This window comes from Haliotis rubra, unplaced genomic scaffold (assembly GCF_003918875.1).
Source record: "Haliotis rubra isolate DU_JTF1 unplaced genomic scaffold, ASM391887v1 Scf1279, whole genome shotgun sequence".
In the NCBI taxonomy this organism is placed as follows: domain Eukaryota; kingdom Metazoa; phylum Mollusca; class Gastropoda; order Lepetellida; family Haliotidae; genus Haliotis; species Haliotis rubra.
In genome coordinates, this window is record NW_025765202.1 from 162,043 (window position 1) to 180,519 (window position 18,477).

General features: G+C 38.5%; 1 protein-coding gene across 1 annotated transcript; it reads right to left on the reverse strand.

Annotated features, from left to right (window-relative positions):
* Positions 1-2,897: 2,897 nt before the first annotated feature.
* LOC124266745 (radial spoke head 1 homolog) lies at positions 2,898-9,316 on the reverse strand. Its single transcript, XM_046701534.1, is given in 8 exon segments — positions 2,898-3,271; positions 5,479-5,653; positions 6,261-6,333; positions 6,936-7,052; positions 7,054-7,183; positions 7,707-7,801; positions 8,232-8,356; positions 9,158-9,316. Coding segments are annotated over 8 exon segments (996 nt in total). The 5' UTR covers positions 9,212-9,316; the 3' UTR covers positions 2,898-3,044.
* Between the last annotated feature and the right edge of the window lie 9,161 nt (positions 9,317-18,477).

Below are 18,477 nucleotides of genomic sequence, written 5' to 3' on the forward strand. Positions count from 1 at the left end.
AGGCCTATGAGCATGGGTTAAAATCCAAGATAGCTTCTGGGTTTGTTATCACCCACTCATGGGTTCACCGATACGGTCCGGGTCTTGGACCTGCATCACATCAAGCCTTTCCCTCGTATTACATTATTAGTCTGACCTGGCTCCGATTTCTCGAAACAAACTTAAGTTTTTACTCAAATTTCAAAGTGAGTTTGACAATTAGAAACAGCTGAATTTTTAACTCAAGTGCATTTGTAAAATAAAAAAGACCAAAGAACTTAAGTAATCTATCCACCAAACTCAAAATGTTTACTATGTTTGAGTTTAATATCTATTTCAGTTTATTCTGGGAAATGCATTTTCCTGCATTGTCTGAAATTTGAGTAAAACTCTAACTTAAGTCAAAACTCAGACTTAAGTTTGTTTCGAGAAATCGGGACCTGGCATAATAAAACTTAAGTTAAACAAATCTCTTCCTGTCCAGGTTGCTGGGGTAGCATTGTGGTCAGACCGTTTGCTTCTCATGCTGACCCTTGGTTCAATTCTCAACAGGCGTACAATGTATGAAGCCCATTTCTTGGGTCCCCTGACGTGATATTGCTACTGTGTAAATTCTTACTCACTCAGTTATCGAAACTTGTGTTCTTTAATAAGGATTTCTGCTGCTTCTATAGGTGCCTAAAACAGAGCATGCTGTATGTATACAAGAACCAGGTTTGTGTTTTGGACAGATTTAACATTGCTCTTACTACTTCTTAGTCAAACATTGAAATGCACCAGTATTTATTTTATATTTGACTTTAATATTTCATCACAGTTGTTTTCATTTGCTTTTATAAACATGAGGCATTGTAATATCTAGAGAAAATAAACAATTTGTGCAGGTAACTATGATTGTTGGTCTGTATGTTTTCAGCAACTTCTTAGCTTGCAGTTTGATGAATTCTTTTTTCATCTCATGACCTGCCCACCTGTGAAATTACACCCACATTTGTAATTCATTTTAAAGAAGCACCTGTTACAACGCCTGTTTTGGGTTGTATTATGCCTTCAGAACATGCTATAAGATTCGGGGTGGTGGGGTAGCCTAGTAGTTAAGCGTTCGCTCGTCACGCTGAAGGCCCGGGTCTCGATTCCCCACATGGGTACAATGTGTTAAGCCAATTTCTGGTGTCCCCCGCCGTGATATTGCTAAAAGCGGCGTAAAACTAACCTCACTCACTCACTGCTATAAGATTCTTATAGTGTCAGATTCTTTGTCATCATCTCTGTGTTCACCAAGTCCTTGGGGGCCGTCTCTTTATATCAGGGATAAGAATGTGTATGAGTGAAAAAAAGGAAAATGAGCTGGGAATCTTGGGGGCCAAGAATGACCCCAGCGCTGTAAAAATCAGTGGAAAATGCTCATCCCTGTTATACATACAGATAGAGAGAATATCTGTAGAGAATTTCGGTGGTTCTTTATAAGGGCAGTTGAACAGTTCAGAAATACCCCAATTATTGGGTCTGAGCATGAAATCAACCTCAGTGATTACTTAAAATCCTTCCATATTGCTTTTTTATTGGGGGCTTGTTGTAGGAGGATTAAAGCACTGGGCAGCGAGACATTTGAACTATGTTACGAATTCATTCACTCTCTCAAATCAGGATTGCACACGAGTGCTGTGATACAGAGTTAACTCAAATAATGAGTAAATTCACTCCAACTGGGACTGGTCATTGTATATGAGTGACGAATAGTGAATATGTCCCCTCCCCTGCCCCAGCAGAATTCCTGCAACTGTGTCCCATCCATTCCTTGGTTCAGTACCAGATGTGTCACTGTCTCCTTTGCATTGAGTCACAATATAATTTCTATCACTTTCATTTATTTCTACCTGTGAAGATCCGGATTAGAATTGATCTTCAGTAACCCATCCTTGTCGTAAGAGGCGACTAACGGGATTGGGTGGTCAGACTCACTGACTTGGTTGACACATGTCATCGTATCCCTATTGCATAGATTGTTGCTGATGCTGTTTATCACAGGATTGTCTGGTCCAGACTCGATTATTTACAGACTGCTGCCCTATAGCTATAATATTGCTGAGTGCGGTGTAAAACAGTCACCATAATCATTTATTTCTTGTTTGTCATTTTTAACACGCATAAAATAAAAGTACTGTATCGTGATACAAATCACAAAACATCCATATTATGGTGTGCATTCTAATGCAGCCTCACCGCATCCTTACATGTATAGTGAGTGAGTGAGTTTAGTTTTACGCCACACTCTGCAATATGCCAGCTAAATGGCAGCAATCTGTAAATAATCGAGTCTGGACCAGACAATCCAGTGATCAACATCATGAGCATCAGTCTACTCAATTGCTATACAATGATATGTGTCAACCAAGTCCGTGAGTCTGACCACCTAATCACGTTGGTCGCCTCTTACGACAAGCATGGGTTACTGAAGATCAATTCTAACCTGGATCTTCACAGGTCCTTACACGTCTTACGTTCTGCGAATGGCCATACATGGACAATCACTAAACTACTGAAATAAGAACAATGGACATATATTTTTTTCAAACATAGTTTATTTGTATAAATGAACACTATGTCACATGAATAATAATGAATATAATATACAAGGCCAGCATGCAAGTACACCTAAACCTTAGGGTCCAACCATGCTGGCAAACCTGCAGACTGTGAGGGGAAGAGATGCATCACAAATAAGATTTAGCACAGACTGAAGTAGGGCATTTTGTGAAGGAAGACAACTCATGACCTAAACTTTAGACCACAGAAATACTGATATAATACTGAGGAATCCAACATATCAGTGAGTTATTTTGAAGAATATCAGTTTTATGAAAAAAACCAACTCTGTAAACTTAACATGAACAAAAAATGAAATAATTGTTTCCTAATTTCAACTTTTAATACCTGGCAATAATAATTTTGTTGATAAATTTATAAAATTACATAATGAAATTATTCCTGTGGCAGTTTCAGCTGACATTCTCTTATGCCAGTTCCCCAGGTTGAAAAATTGTTCATGACACTCCTCAAGGAGTTCAGTCAGCTGCTTCAGCATCTTCAGTAGTCTCAGCCTGTTCCCCCTCTGCCTGCTGTTCCCCTTCTGTCTCCTCAGCTGTTCCCTCTTCCTGTGTCTCACTCTGTTCCCCACCTGTTGTTGGTTCCTCAGTTTTTTCCTGGTCTGCAGTTTGTTCCCCCCCTGGAGTTGCCTCCCTTGGAGTCTCGCCTGTCTGCTCAACTGTTGCCTCAACCTGCTCACCCTCACCTAAAAACGTAGAATGAAAATACTTATGGGGTTTTGGTCACCTAAAATATGTTGAATTAGGTACACTTGTCAAAACCATTTCAGTTGCTGAAAAAGAACAAGTTTAGTGTTGGAGAAAGTTCAACGTGTACATTGTAAAAAGTAGCGAATCCAGTAAAATGTTAAAGCAGAAAAACAACCAAGAATTGAATTATACCAAACTTGAGAAAGAAAAATTATTTCTAATATTTGATATAATATTTCTTTGATTGAATCAGGAAGAAAAATAAGCTCCTCATTAATTACGATTGTTTTCAGTTGAATATTGCACATCTCATGATTCAGCTGATAAACGTACAGTATTTCAGTTCAGTTTTGGTTAACACATTGTAAAGGTTGCCAAGTTTGTACGCACAATACAGACGATAATCAAACAAGTGCTTGAACTTACACATAAAAACACTGAATCTGAGATCAGATCCATCCATTGGATGAACAAACAGTGATGGCATCAGCAAGGGAAGGGCACAGAAACACTTAACTCTTAGTGTTATATCCAAATATATTTAATAAAACAACACTTAAACCATAAACAACATCCCAACAATAACTTAATGATGAATAATGTTCTTACGTCTAATATGACTTATAACATGTTCAGGAAGTGAACTGACTATAATGTGCATATTTATAATGCTCCTAATTCATGTCTTGAAGCAAGCTCCAAGCCTTACATTATTACCATGTTGAATGGATCAGTGTGCATTTTATTTTCATTTTCAACTCCCTTGGGAGCATACAACCCTGACTGCCTGTGAAGCCCCAGAAAGTTAACATTATATTACCATCGCATTGTCCTCGGTAACCATTCGCAAAATTAAAATCTTTGTATATCTATTTATCTTAATTTACCCCCAGATCAAGCTAACATGTGACTCAAATATACATGTAGTTCCAAGTAGACTTACACCAAACTAACTCCTTGCTGAATTTCAGAGTTATCTGTACAGATTTAATCATCCAAGTCTTGACTAATCTACTCATGAATTTGGGAAATAAGATATGGAAAGAACTAAAATCAAAACGACATGTTTAAAAAAAATACAATACAATAGGTGAACAACATGCACAACAGATACCATACCTTTCTATTACAAATCTGTGAAGAAACATGGCAGTGGTTTAACAGGTGGTTATATAGGCAGTTGGGGAGAATATATTGGGAGATTAGAATGATCAGCTGTGTTGGAAATGAAGGATGAAAACTTGTGGCATGCAGGGATATGTCTTGACGAACTCAGAACCCATCTGATCCCCCTCTGCAGCATATTCAGAACAAATTTTCAATTTGAATCCAAAGTTTCCCTGAACGTCTCTATTCCAGTTTTTACAAAACTACTGACGCTGTCCCTCGACCATTGATGCATCCCTGGGCTTGCTTGTTAAAACCTTTCATGAATGTTACGAAAAGTCTTATAACTATGTCTAAAGACTGCATGGTGAAGAAGTGACCTTTTAACTATGTTTATCTCATTGCTTGATATATCCGAACATTTAACAGGTTAAAACACCCCTTCCATTGTTTTTCGTATTTGCCTGAGAGAGTATAAAGGGAGATCATCCAAAGTCATAGTTGTTTCAAAATGAATACCTAAATCCCCAAGATATCAAACCCCAAGATATGTACATATTCTCTACAGTCAAACATCACTTGAACAAACATGAGCATATATATGTAGTTATGCTGCAACTTCAACTTTCTAGAGTTTAGTCAGATAACACTAACAAAACACTACTGTGGCAATCCCAAAAATTCATTTAAAAAGTGGATTGGTTCTATTTTATAATTCACTAAAAACTTAGCTTCCATGTACATGACACGCTTCGACAAACCAATCATAGGACTTCAACTACAGCAAATCCACGATGAAGTGATATTGGGAGCTACCATACTTAAATCCTTAACTTCTTTCAATCAACGAATAAAAGTCCAAACATTAACACAAAAATGATGTCAACTGACAAGTTTGATATGGTAGTCTCAAACATATTTGTGCACAGTCCATTTGAGTGTATGGGACTTTTGATACTTGTGGCATTACCATATCTAAGTGTAATGAGCCCCTTGCAGATATAGGTATTAGCCAATCACACATGATTGTAATAAGTGAGAAGAGGACATGCAGAAGATGAAATCACTGGGAAAATGGGATGGCATCTGTACACACCTTGCGTCTCCCCTGCAGCCTGCTCTCCCTCAGCGCTGACCTCCCCAGTCTGAGTTGTCTCCTCTTCCTCCTCATCTTCCTCCGTGCGGAGATGGATGGCGGTGACCTGACCTGCCTTCCATTTGGAGATGATGTTAGCCTGAGTCTCCTCTTCATCACCCTTGTCTTCACGTTCCTGCACAACAGAATGTCAGCATTAGTTCTTCTGTTTACGGAACCAATATACTGTATATATGCTTTCCTTCACAACTGGGCGGTGGGGTAGCCTAGTGGTTAAAGCGTTCGTTCATCACACCGAAGACCCAGGTTCGATTCCCCACATGAGTACAATGTGTGAAGCTCATTTCTGATGTCCCTCGTGTGATATTGCTGGAATATTGCTATAAGCAACGTAAAACCATATTCACTCACTCCTTCACCACTGTGAATGACACAGTAATATCCAAGATATATGCAGGTAGTCTATAATTAACCAATCTGGATGAAACAATCCAGTGAATGATATCATGAACAACAGATCATGCTGCCAGGGTATGATGACATTACATGACCTGCGTGACTGAATCTGACTACTGAAACCATTTGGTCTCCTATTGTGACAAGCATAGAATGTTAGAAAATCTTCTTATCACTCTGTAATATCAACAAATGTAATTTGTATTCTGTATGTGATCATTTCCCGATATTACTGATCTTTTCCCAGCACATTTAACATGTTAAAGTATATTGTGTGCCATCAAATATTCACTTCCATCATGAAACCTCTAGTATTATACACATACCTGTTCGATGGGGATGTATTCTCCGTGCTGCTCGCAGCCGATATCAAAGACGTATTTTCCCCTTACCCTCCATCTGGAAATATGAAACGACACATTTATAACATATATGCCGCCCTGTTTATCTCGTCAAGACAATCAGACACTTCTCTACAATCTCCCAATCTAGTCATCTCCTGGAAGTGACTGTGCAAATACATGATTTAAAACTTCTGTGTCCTACAGACTTATTTCACAGATATCTTAATATGTCAGAGAAAATGTTTCCATTAAAGAAATCAGAATTCAAGTAATATTGCGACAGTCTTTCAGTAATCAAGTGTTAGCCACACTCAGCAGTGACCAATAACATTGGAAAAAAAACTGTGATTCATAATATGAACATAAAACAGTGACTGATAACATGAACCCAGATCAGTGATTGAAAACGTGGATACAAACTAGTGATGAATAACATGGATCCCGAATGAGCCATCATGCCAATGACATCAATGGGTGAGGAGGTAATGTTAACATTCAGGCAACATATAGTACTTGTTATGGATTTTTCAAAATAACCTAACATGACAGGTCTACTTTGATACAAGGTTGTCCCAGATGACTTTCATTCTGTGTAGGACGATCACATGTAATGAGTCATGCAAGCTTTGCACTGATTTTCCATACTGCTGCTAAAACTGACACTGCTCCTGGCAACTCACTCGGTCTTCCTTGAATGTGCCCACATATTTGTGGTTAGCATGGACAAGCTCCCCATGACAATCCCTCTTCCCGTCCATCCATGTGCCGACGTAATGTACCAGTGGCAGCATAGGTGTAGCTCCCCTGTCCGTGACGCACATGTTTCTGCCATTCACCCTCATAAGTGTCGCCGTTCACGTAGAAGTATTTGCCAAATCCACATCTTTGATCCTCCACCCAGCTGCCTGTGATCAAACAAGAGGTTAACGAGATGCTTCCAATTATATTTTTAATAAGCTGGAAAGATGTGGTTAGATCATAATTTTTTATTTTTTGTCATATTTAGAATTTATCTCTACAACAGAAATATTATAAATATGAATTATAAACAATGGTAAAGGAACAGTGAGACCCATGAAGGTGAATTTTGTTGACTGACCTCCAAGTATACAAGGTTATGAGAAGGTTATGTTCAAGCATTTGGGATCACTGAGTTTTCCAAGGTTTTATATTGAGTACCCAGAGGAGAAAAATTGGGGAGAAATAATAGTTTGTTCAAATTGATTCTCTATTACTTTCTTTATTTTGGATATTTTTGGTTTTAAAGTACAGCTAAATGCTGTCAGAGAAGTGCATGTCTCCCTTGCAAAAGTAATAGCATTAGGGTCTGTGCAAAATTGACAATAAAAATGCTTTCACAACATAGCTACCCGAGAACCCCACAAAATTCTCTTTAATTTTTTCAAGTGATATCTTAAACAAATTTACCTTCATATTTTGAGCCATCAGGGTATATGAATGTGCCCTGGCCGTGTTTCTTGTTTTTTACATATTCTCCAATGTATCGGGCACCATTCTTAAATCTGTTAGGACAAAAAGAACAACACACATAAACATTGTTCCAAAAGATAACCAGCACAGACAGCTGAATCACATATCTGATACGACTTACTTGTGGTTTTCACTAGAAAAAAAGGACACTATTTGCTTGCAGGCTTAAAAGTATCAGTTTTGTTAGCAAATGTAAAATTATAAGATCTAAAAAGTTGTATGGATGTGTGAATATTCAGATACATGTAAATTGCTGCACTAATAGAGGTGGAATTGTTACTGAGTGTGGTATTAAACATTAAACAAATGAAAGCAAACATGTATATCAAAGCTTTTTAAATAATCATCTGATTGTATGGATAAGACATTTTGAAAAAGAAACAATATTCATTTAGCTTAGTTTCTTAATGTAAAATTTAGCAGAATTTGTGCAGGTTTTGTTCAGTATAAAATGTTCTTTACCTGTACACTCCCTGTCCGTGGCGCTTTCCATTTTCGTAGTTCCCTTCATATGTGTCTCCGTTTGGCAGTGTGGCCTTGCCGTGTCCATGACGTTCCTCGCGTTCATTACGCCCTCCTTCATACTCCTGTATAACATAAGATGGAGGTAGGAAAGATGTTTGGCTGGTAAGACTACAGAATACTTGATACCTTCTGCCATCTTTGAAAGCACACAAGGTTACTTTTGATTAGGGTTAGGGTAAGGGCAGAGACCATATACTGATATATGGTCAAGGGTAAGGGTGACATGACACTAAACAATATGGCTGGTAGGTATCCGGTATTCTGTAGGTGTACCGTTTGGCTAAGTGGTTATTGTTGATACCCAAAACTACTCAGCATGTTATATACTAGGTTTGATTTTGGCAATTGTCTGAAGCTTGTCACTCATTTAGCTCTACGATATTGCCCCAAATCCTACATTAGTTAATTAAGTTTAAGGTAATCAATTTAATTATTAAATCACAACGTAAATCTATGGCATATTTGATACCTGGGATGTTTGTGGTAGATGTTGATAAGTTCGTCTGGAAGTTTTCATAGAATATGCTAGCTAAAGTCAGTTATGACGCATGGGTGAGGAACATTTTTATGTCCCCGAAAAGGTTGCTATGTGTGAGGATTTCTGGGCTTGAAAACAGTTATGAAACCCAAACGAAGTAAAATACTTTTTACAGATATCGTTACAATTACAAATAAAGTAAAATATTTTTCCTACTATGGATGCATAAAAACCCAAACTCAACCTAAGTGACACCTGCTATAGACTATAAGTGTTCATAATAAACAAAGCACACTTGGTAAATCAGTGCGCGAAAACTGAATGACCAACGCATAACGGTTGATCAAATCGACATATAAAATAATTACGATGAAAGAATACTTACGCCTAAATAAGGCCCCTGCTCCTCCTCCATCTCTTCAGATCCCATATCCGACATTTTGCCTGTTTTTTCTTGACACTTTACCGACACAAAATGAAACTTGCAACTGCGCTAGTCCGCCTTACCATTACCGGTTTACATATGGCGGAGTGTCCTAACAACCGTTGCCGTGCAACAGTGCATACGCCACCTATCGGTAAACAGTTGGAAATGCTCGTTGATGTCGCTAAGCTCCTGCAAAAGATCGAGCTCGGACCTGTATTATTTTCCGTTAAATCAGATATATCCTCGTTTAGCAAGTTTAAAATGGAGAACAAATGATTTATCATAGTTGAAAGAACTTAATGGGAAAGAACTTAATACGGTAAAGTTTTTATGTCATAATGACGGCGTTAATAAAGGAGTCTTGGATCAGTTTCAGAGTCAGAGACAGTCTAAGTAAACTTAGTCTCAATACTATTCGTTACACTCCTCAGTATAGTAGGGTAACGAATAATACTGAGGCTAAGTTTACTTAGACTGAGTCAGAGAGAATGTACGATGAACACTTAAAGTTGCGTCAATAAATGAAATTCTCCAATTCTTTTTAAAAAGTAAAAAATATATATTTTCCTGGATTTATTTAGATTATTATTCAACTGCAGTGTATATTTAACGTTACACGATATAAATAAATCTGCCCATTTCGCTTAGGATGATTAGATCTAATAAATTTCATATGCTGGCTTCATATCAAGGATAGTAAATATGGATTTTTTTTTTCCATTTTCCATTAAATGAACAAATATTCCTGCTCCTTGCAAAACTTTCAGTCCAAACCAACATGCTATACGCTTTAATATTTAACACACGTCATTTGAGAAATTACTGATAATAACCCAAATAACCTCTTTAAACATTTCGCCAGATCACACAATTTACCCATGATTGGAATCGAACCTGGGCCTTCGGCGTCATGAGCAAACACTTTAACCACACGGCTACTTCACCGTCCCTCTTTGAAAATGTGCCTATACAGGCCTACCAAAGAAAACTTTCCCACTGTGCAGAAAAACGCAGAAAAGCCCACATTAATCGTGGAAATAGCAACATAAACACATTACCTCGCTACTGAAACAGTAAAAACGGCAACGAAAAACTATGAAACTGCAACATTTTTATATCAGCGAACTTTGACCTCTACTGCGCATGCGCATTACGATCTGGGCTTTTTCCCAATATCCGAGCAACCGTGAATCGCCTCGCGTAGAAAAAGTATTAAATATGTCGAAATAATTGCTGTCAATCGTTTCATACGAATGGAAAGTAAACTAAACAAGTGTGCAAACAAGTATCATGATGATAAATGCTTAATAACACAACAGAAATACTTAAAAAAGAATGTAACTTTTGTCCAAGCTGAAAATGTCAACATGCGGTCGAGACTTCCTCTTTCATGTGCGCATGCGCAAAATCGAAGTTGCGGGCTCCTCGTTTTATGATGCAGTGTTAGCGATTTAAAGTTGCCGTTTTTACTGTTTCAGTAGCGAGGTATTACATTTATGTTGCTATTTCCACGATTAATGTGGGCATTTCTGCGTTTTTCTGAACAGTGGGAAAGTTTTCTTTGGTAGGCCTGCTATAGTGAGTTCAGATTGTAATTTCACATTCTATTCGGGAGGGGGACAGGAGCGATGTGGACGTAGTGAGTGATTGAGTGAGGTTAGTTTTACGTCAATTTTAACAATATTCCAGCAATATTACGGAACGGGACACCAGAAACGGACATCGACCCGGGGCTTCGGCGTGACCCGTGAACTCTTTGACCTCTTGGCTACCCCACTGCTTCCCCTCCCCCTCCTTCGGGGAGTGTTGAGGTAAAACACTGTCTGGTGGTAATTGGTCCTGTTCGACTTAATTAGCTGTGTATGCAGCTTGTTGACATTTTGTCAAATATGACACAGCTGCTTTGCTAATTAGCTTGTGGATTTAGGATGTATGTTTAATCAGTGATCATTGTCAGGGTAAAGTCTTTTCTGTCTTTTATATTGTCGGCTATGGATAAAACTGATGGCTGAAGCGTTCCCTCATCACTCCGAAGACTCGGATTCAATTCTCCACATTGGTACAATGTGCGAAATCCATTTCGGGTATCCCCTTCCGTGATATTGCCGGAATATTGATAAAAGCGGCGTAAAACTAAACTCACTCACTCACTCACTAATAACACCTGATCTCAGGAGCACAACTCCGTGACAGAGGGATTGTCACAGGTCACTGACCCCCATGCCTAAACAACAGGGACTCTTATGGTGGCTGATTAGTATGGTGGCTGATTAGGGCCATCGCTTTCTCGCCTTAAAATTCGGAGGCGAGAAAGAGAGAAAGCGATATCACGAGACGAGAAAGCGATAACACCAGACGAGAAAGCGATAACACGAGACGAGAAAGCAATAACGCGAGACGAGAAAGCGATAACGCGAGACGAGAAAGCGATAACACGAGACGAGAAAGCGATAGCACGAGACGAGAAAGCGATACCATCATGTGATAAAGCGAGAAAGCGATAGAGCGAGAAAGCGAGATATCAAGGCCAGAAAGCGATAGAGCGAGAAAGCGATAGGGCGATAGAACGAAAGAGCGAAAGAGCGATATACCAAGGCGAGAAAGCGATAGAGCGAGAAAGCGATAGAGCGAGAAAGCGAGAAAGCGAGAAAGCGATAGAGCGAGAAAGCGAGAAAGCGAGAAAGCGATTGAGCGAGAAAGCGATATTCCACATAATTCTGCCCTATCTGTACATGACGTCTAACCTGCCTATGATTTAATCCACCAGGAGGCTTTATTGTCATTTGGTTTAGTCGTATAGAAACAAAATGAACATGCTTTCAAATTCTGTGGCATTTTTCTAATTAATCCTTTAACTTGTCCAAACAATAATCCAACAATAACTCCAGAAACCGAGTGTGTTTTCGTTGAAATAAATGAGCGCTCTTAAAAAAGTCTGTAAAAGGGATAACAATCATTTAATTTATTGTTACATCACTAATTAGACCTGGATTAATTCCTGGCTTGCATTTCTTTATTGTCATTTCCCTTGTTAAATGCCACCATTGTTATCTCATTATTCATGCCGGGATTAACAATCCCTGGCTTCCATTTGTCCATCCACCCTACCAGTTTAGCGCTAATTAAGTACTGGCTTCCCTTGTTATCTAATCACTGTTGTTTCAAATGTACGTCTTTAGCTTCCTCGTTTCTAGTCTCTTCATTCACCCGATGAAGGATAAGAATATACTCCGTAACATCGTGTTCCAGTTCCACAAATACAGCAGTTGACATCCATAAATTCTCTTAAATACCTTTAGGTATTTTATGAGTCCTGTTTTCTGAGCCCTGTTTTTCACTGGGCTAAGCTACACATTTGCCTACTCCCCATGTTACCCGTGAAGATCCGGGTTAGACTGGTCTTCAGCAACTTATGCTTGTCGTAAGAGGCGACTAACGGGATCGGGTGGTCAGGCTCGCTGACTTGGTTGACAATGTCATCGTAACCCAACTGCGTTGATCGATGCTCAGGATGTTGATCACTGTATTGCCTGGTTCACACTCGATTACTTACAGACCGCCGCCATATAGTTGTTATATTGCCTAGTGCGGTGTTAAACAACAGACCAACCACACCAACTCCCCGTCGGGCTTTATCGGATCAGTGATGGAATATTATACACCCTGTGCCTTTCATCTGGTCTTCTTATGTGTGCGTATTTCACACATATATATTTCTACTATTATGTGAAAAAGGTATTGTTCTAAATGTATGTGCCATAGTCTCTCATACTTCTACAAGAATGGCTTGTGTACATACGTATATGTCTGTCTGTCCCCCAACTCCCAACTATCGACTTGAGACAGTGCCACAATTCATCGACCGACGTGGTAGGTGTGTTTAACAAAAACGTAATAAAATTATTACTTGGGGAATAAAGCACTTTATCATAAACACCTGTATATTGAAAATAATTTAGTTTAGATGGGGAGTTGAGAAGTTGGACGTAAGAAGGTTGGGAAGTTGATTGCGTATAAGTTCAACTAAGTAAGTGGTGTAAAGTATATTGTGACTTATTGTGCAGAACAGTTAAACTGTTGCTGATAAGCTAATAAGGAGTCTACTAAATAGATGAAAAGGGGGTTAAATGTTAAAAAGTAGGGCTGGGGAGCCAGGGTACGGTATTTACGTTTTGGTTGTGAAAAGTGCACTGTGTGGCCTTGACATTGTGAGTTAGTCTGGATAATCGAGTTTACACTGTAATGTGTGGCTGGAAAGGGATGTTTTAAAGGGTTTATTCTGAATTTAAGGGTGCGTTTTTTTGTTTGGTGTTTTAATATTTTGTTTTCAGACCCAGTCTGGTAGTTATTGAGTAATTTGGTTTCTTCTAGTAATTACTAGGTAGTAGGTACTAGTCTTTGCACCTATGCCTCTTTTTTTAATATATTGTAAGGAGCTTAGTTGGGGACAGAGAAGGACGGGAGCCACTCACTCCAGTGTGTACATGATAAATGTTCTGTAGATGTGTAGGAGGGTTTATTTGTCTGCATCCCAGTGAATGTCACCTTTTGCTCTCATTCGATTTGAATCGTTTTGACATGAGTTGACCAAGTTATAAACAAGATGATACAGGTGTAGTTCCATATATTGAACGAGTTTAAGTCCTCCTCTGGAAATGAAAATGATACGAAAGGTTAATTGGATACACGTGTCACCAATCAGCTTTTCAAAACCTATGCGACCACGTCCAGCTGTAGCCTTTACTTTACTTTTATTCTCAATTGACCACCAATGGTGGTATAAGAGTACATATCAGACACATCAATTATTACATACAGTCAAAATGGCGGCGGAGTGTAACAATATATTGCAGAAAATCAGTTGTTGGTATAACATGTCTATCATCTAACTTTTGTTAGAAGAAAACTTGGGAGAATAGATGGTTTTTGACAGATATTTTGATGGCAGAACAGGTTTGAAATTGGCGGACAAAATGTGGCTTACGTTATAATAAAAAAGTTGTATATCCATATAACTTTCCCCGTTGTTCAGCACACCAACTTCTAAATGCCATCCGAAGAAGTTCACTATATATGGCTAGACCAGCGTTTAACTGCGTACTATTTTCAGTTTTGATTAGACGAACGTTTGACTGCATCCTTTTATTTGCTTAGATTACACCATTGACTGTGAATGGTTCTGTTACTACATTGAGGTACCAAGGTGCTTTACTGTCACGTGCATCTCCTCTATCTTTGGGTAGGAGAGATTTAGGTTCATGTAGGTGAAGATCTTCAGTTAATAAATTTCATCGTCTTTATTAATTCAAAAAAACACAGCTGTATTTTGATCACCCTGAAATACAATAAAGTGACATAAACATAAGTGGTTAAGTTCCCATACCTCATTTTTAATTCCTTCACCTAAAACCAAGCAGCGAGAACTGATAATTATTATAGAATTGTCTACATACGGCTCATTTATAGTGTCACATACTTCAAAATGTGACACTACAAACTCTCTGAATGTGATGTATATGTAATAAACTGAGCTGCAAAAGAAACGCAAGTTCCAATATGTTTGAAATGTAAGTGTAACTCACCATTCCATTAAGTAGGAATTGAACTGATGGCGTACAATATGGCGTCACAAAACCATCAACAATGAACCTAAAACATGAATAGTGCTCTTAGGCGACATATATTGCAAATCACTCACTCACTCAGTGATTTTATTTTAGGATGATGGTTTGGATGTGGTTGACTGTCTTAGTGCTGGATACTATCTCCATGAAAAGATACTCGTCACATTGCCTTGTTTGTCATAGGTCCCTCCCTTTCATCTGACACTTCCGACACATTTGTCACACATATCAAATTCAAATAAAACCATAGAAAAGAACCAGTGAGACTACAAAATTCGTAATCTTTTGGAAGCAGTACACATCAAGAAGATAGGACCAGCCCTCAACAGAGATGAAGGATACTACATTCCCAATGCCTACCATCACTTGATAAAGTAATCAATAATATTTCGTGTGTACAATATCTGTTTCAATTGAACTATGTACATCAACCCCATCCATTGTATAAACATCCACCTGGCTTCCTATCAGTTGTATAAGCTCTAAAATTCAGTCCTTGTATGTCACCCTACTGGCTTCCAATCAACCTACTCAATCTCTTATACAAGCGTTGTACATGAACCTCATTTATTGTATAAACAACTCATTCCCTATCTACTGTAATAACAACTCATGTATATATTCTCTCAATTTGTTACTAATGTGTCACTTGCTTGACAATGACATTAGAAGCCATGTCGAAACGTCGCCTCCACGGAATAAAAGAAGCGGTATATCCATAATAATTGTCAGTGTTCTTCATCAACTCAACTTCTAAAATGCCCATCAAAGAAATAATTCAGTTGGTTGGTGTGGTTAAGTTGGTTAAGACAATTCGAATCCAGTCATGTCATGAAATATGTAATTCCCCTAGTCACATCACAAAATGAACGTTTCAGTTATTACACGATATGACTATTACATACGTGCAAATTGCATGACAAAGGAAAATCTACATCTGTATTAGATGCTCTCTAAACGTCAAGTCATACAACGCCATTCATGGGCAAGAACATTACTGAAAACCATTCAATATTATCCAGAAAGTACGAATGGCGACTGAGCTCCCGTTTGTAGTCGATCATGCGCAGACAGGACTGAATTGTGGGTAATATCGCTTTCTCGCTCTATCGCTTTCTCGCGCAATAATATCGCTTTCTCGTCTCGTGCTATCGCTCTCTCGTCTCGTGCTATCGCTCTCTCGTCTCGCGTTATCGCTTTCTCGTCTCGCGTTATCGCTTTCTCGTCTTGTGATATCGCTTTCTTGTCTCGTGATATCGCTTTCTCGCCTCCGAATTTTAAGGCTCGAAAGCGATGGCCCTAATCTATGGTGGCTGATTAGGACCATCGCTTTCTCGCCTTAAAATTCGGAGGCGAGAAAGCGATAGCACGAGACGAGAAAGCGATAACGCGAGCCCTAATCAGCCACCGTAGATATACGGGCATACAATTAGACGGACAGACTGGCAGATATACAGTGATATTGACCGGTTGACATACAGATTGTATGAGATGGTGACTCTGATAAAGAGTTAGATAGACTGACTGAAACACCCTGACAGCCACCGCACCGGTACAAGGGAGAAAGAGAGTTTGACACACAAACACCCGCTTGACAGCTTGACGACAGATATAACAGGGCAAAGGACAGGAAGGCATACAGTGATATAAACATACTGACAAAGACATACAAAAGGCAGACAGACTGACATACACACATACATGACATGAACAGGTTGACATACAGAGAGACGAATACTTTGACATCCAGGAATACAACCGATCGGAAGGACAAGTAGACTTGCTTGCATGATTATGCCGGGATGGTTGTTCGGGATTAGGTGATCTGGGTCAATAAATGTTCTTCAGAGGGGGATCAATAAGTGTATGTACCCATTTCATCAAAAGAATAAATGAATGACAAACTTAGTAACAGATTATAGAAATACGATATATTAGATAAGTGTGTGTGTGTGTGCCTGGGAGATCAACTTTTACCCCATCCATATATATTTGGTTTGGGTATGTTTTAGTCTGTGGTCAATGACAGTCAGTCATAAGGAAAAAACCTTGTTGGAAAATTTGCCAACGATTACGTTATTAATTAATTCTTAAGTTATCAGTACTTTCAGATCCATTGTAATTATACACTGAACAACATCATTCCTGTTTCAGGACTCGTTCTAGACGAACGCTTAGTATCTGAATATATATAGGATTTTGATAGAAACAAATATTTCCTTTCACATTGAAATGACACTCCAGTGAGATGGGAGATTCATAACCTGTAGAAATCTAGACTTGCTTCATTTACGTCTTTAGAATTCAGGGAGGGGTAGACAGTAGGGAAGATAATGGCGTTCAGGAACTGTCAGACAGTCCAGACTCGTTCCTCAACTTCATCTACTCTCACAAAATGTAATCGTGTTCGTTGTTTATATTTTATTTTATTTTATTTTATTTTTATATAATCCTGTAATGTAATGTAAATTGTTTGACAGTCCCTGAACTATATTGTTTTCCCTTCGGTCCAGCCCTATTTGTAGCATAAATAAATACATTGTAAATATAAAGATATAAGGGAAACATCTCTCTGGATCTCCTTTTCAATTTAAATGGAGTTTGATTGTTCAAAATGATATATTTTCAGAAACTAAGAATTAGTTATACGACTTCCTATCCAGTTGCTGATCACGTGCTTGATAAAAGCACCATCACCTGTACTAAAATATCGCATTAAAATACTAAAGGAGTCGAAAATCATGTCAAACTCATCTTGTACTACAGATCCCAACGTCCATGCCGAGATACAGATAGGTCTTGGGTATTTAGATCTGTATATAATTACATGTGACACTTACTTGATGACCTAGCAAAAGTAATGTAAGTCCCCATGGTTCCTAGTATGGTGATCTACTTTCAGTTATTGGCGATTTATAGTCCATTTTTTTACTGTATTGTTGTCCCCTCTAGTTATAACGTTTTAGATTTAATTACTAGTTTTACATACACATCTGTGATATTCTAGTTGTTTTACTGTCCTTCGTCGGCAGGTTTGTTTTATAATATACATATATTTCATTTCAATATCAAATGTTCTCGTCACGATATGGCTGAAATATTGCCGATGTGACGTTAGATATTAACTCACTCACTCACTCACTTGATGACCTAACGATAGTCAAAGAGTCACGAATGACCTGAGTATTGTGAAAGAAGGAAGTATTTGAGGACTTTATTTAACAACCTGGCAAATATGGATTAAACGACAATTTCAGACTTCATTTAACAGCCAGGCACATGTAGACTGAATGACGATTTCAGACTTTATTTAGGAACCTAGCAAATATGGATTAAACGACAATTTCAGACTTCATTTAACAGCCAGGCACATGTAGACTGAATGACGATTTCAGACTTTATTTAGGAACCTGGCAAATGTGGATCGAACGACGATTTCAGACTTCATTTAACAGCCAGGCACATGTAGACTGAATGACGATTTCAGACTTTATTTAGGAACCTAGCAAATATGGATTAAACGACAATTTCAGACTTCATTTAACAGCCAGGCACATGTAGACTGAATGACGATTTCAGACTTTATTTAGGAACCTGGCAAATGTGGATCGAACGACGATTTCAGACTTCATTTAACAGCCAGGCACATGTAGA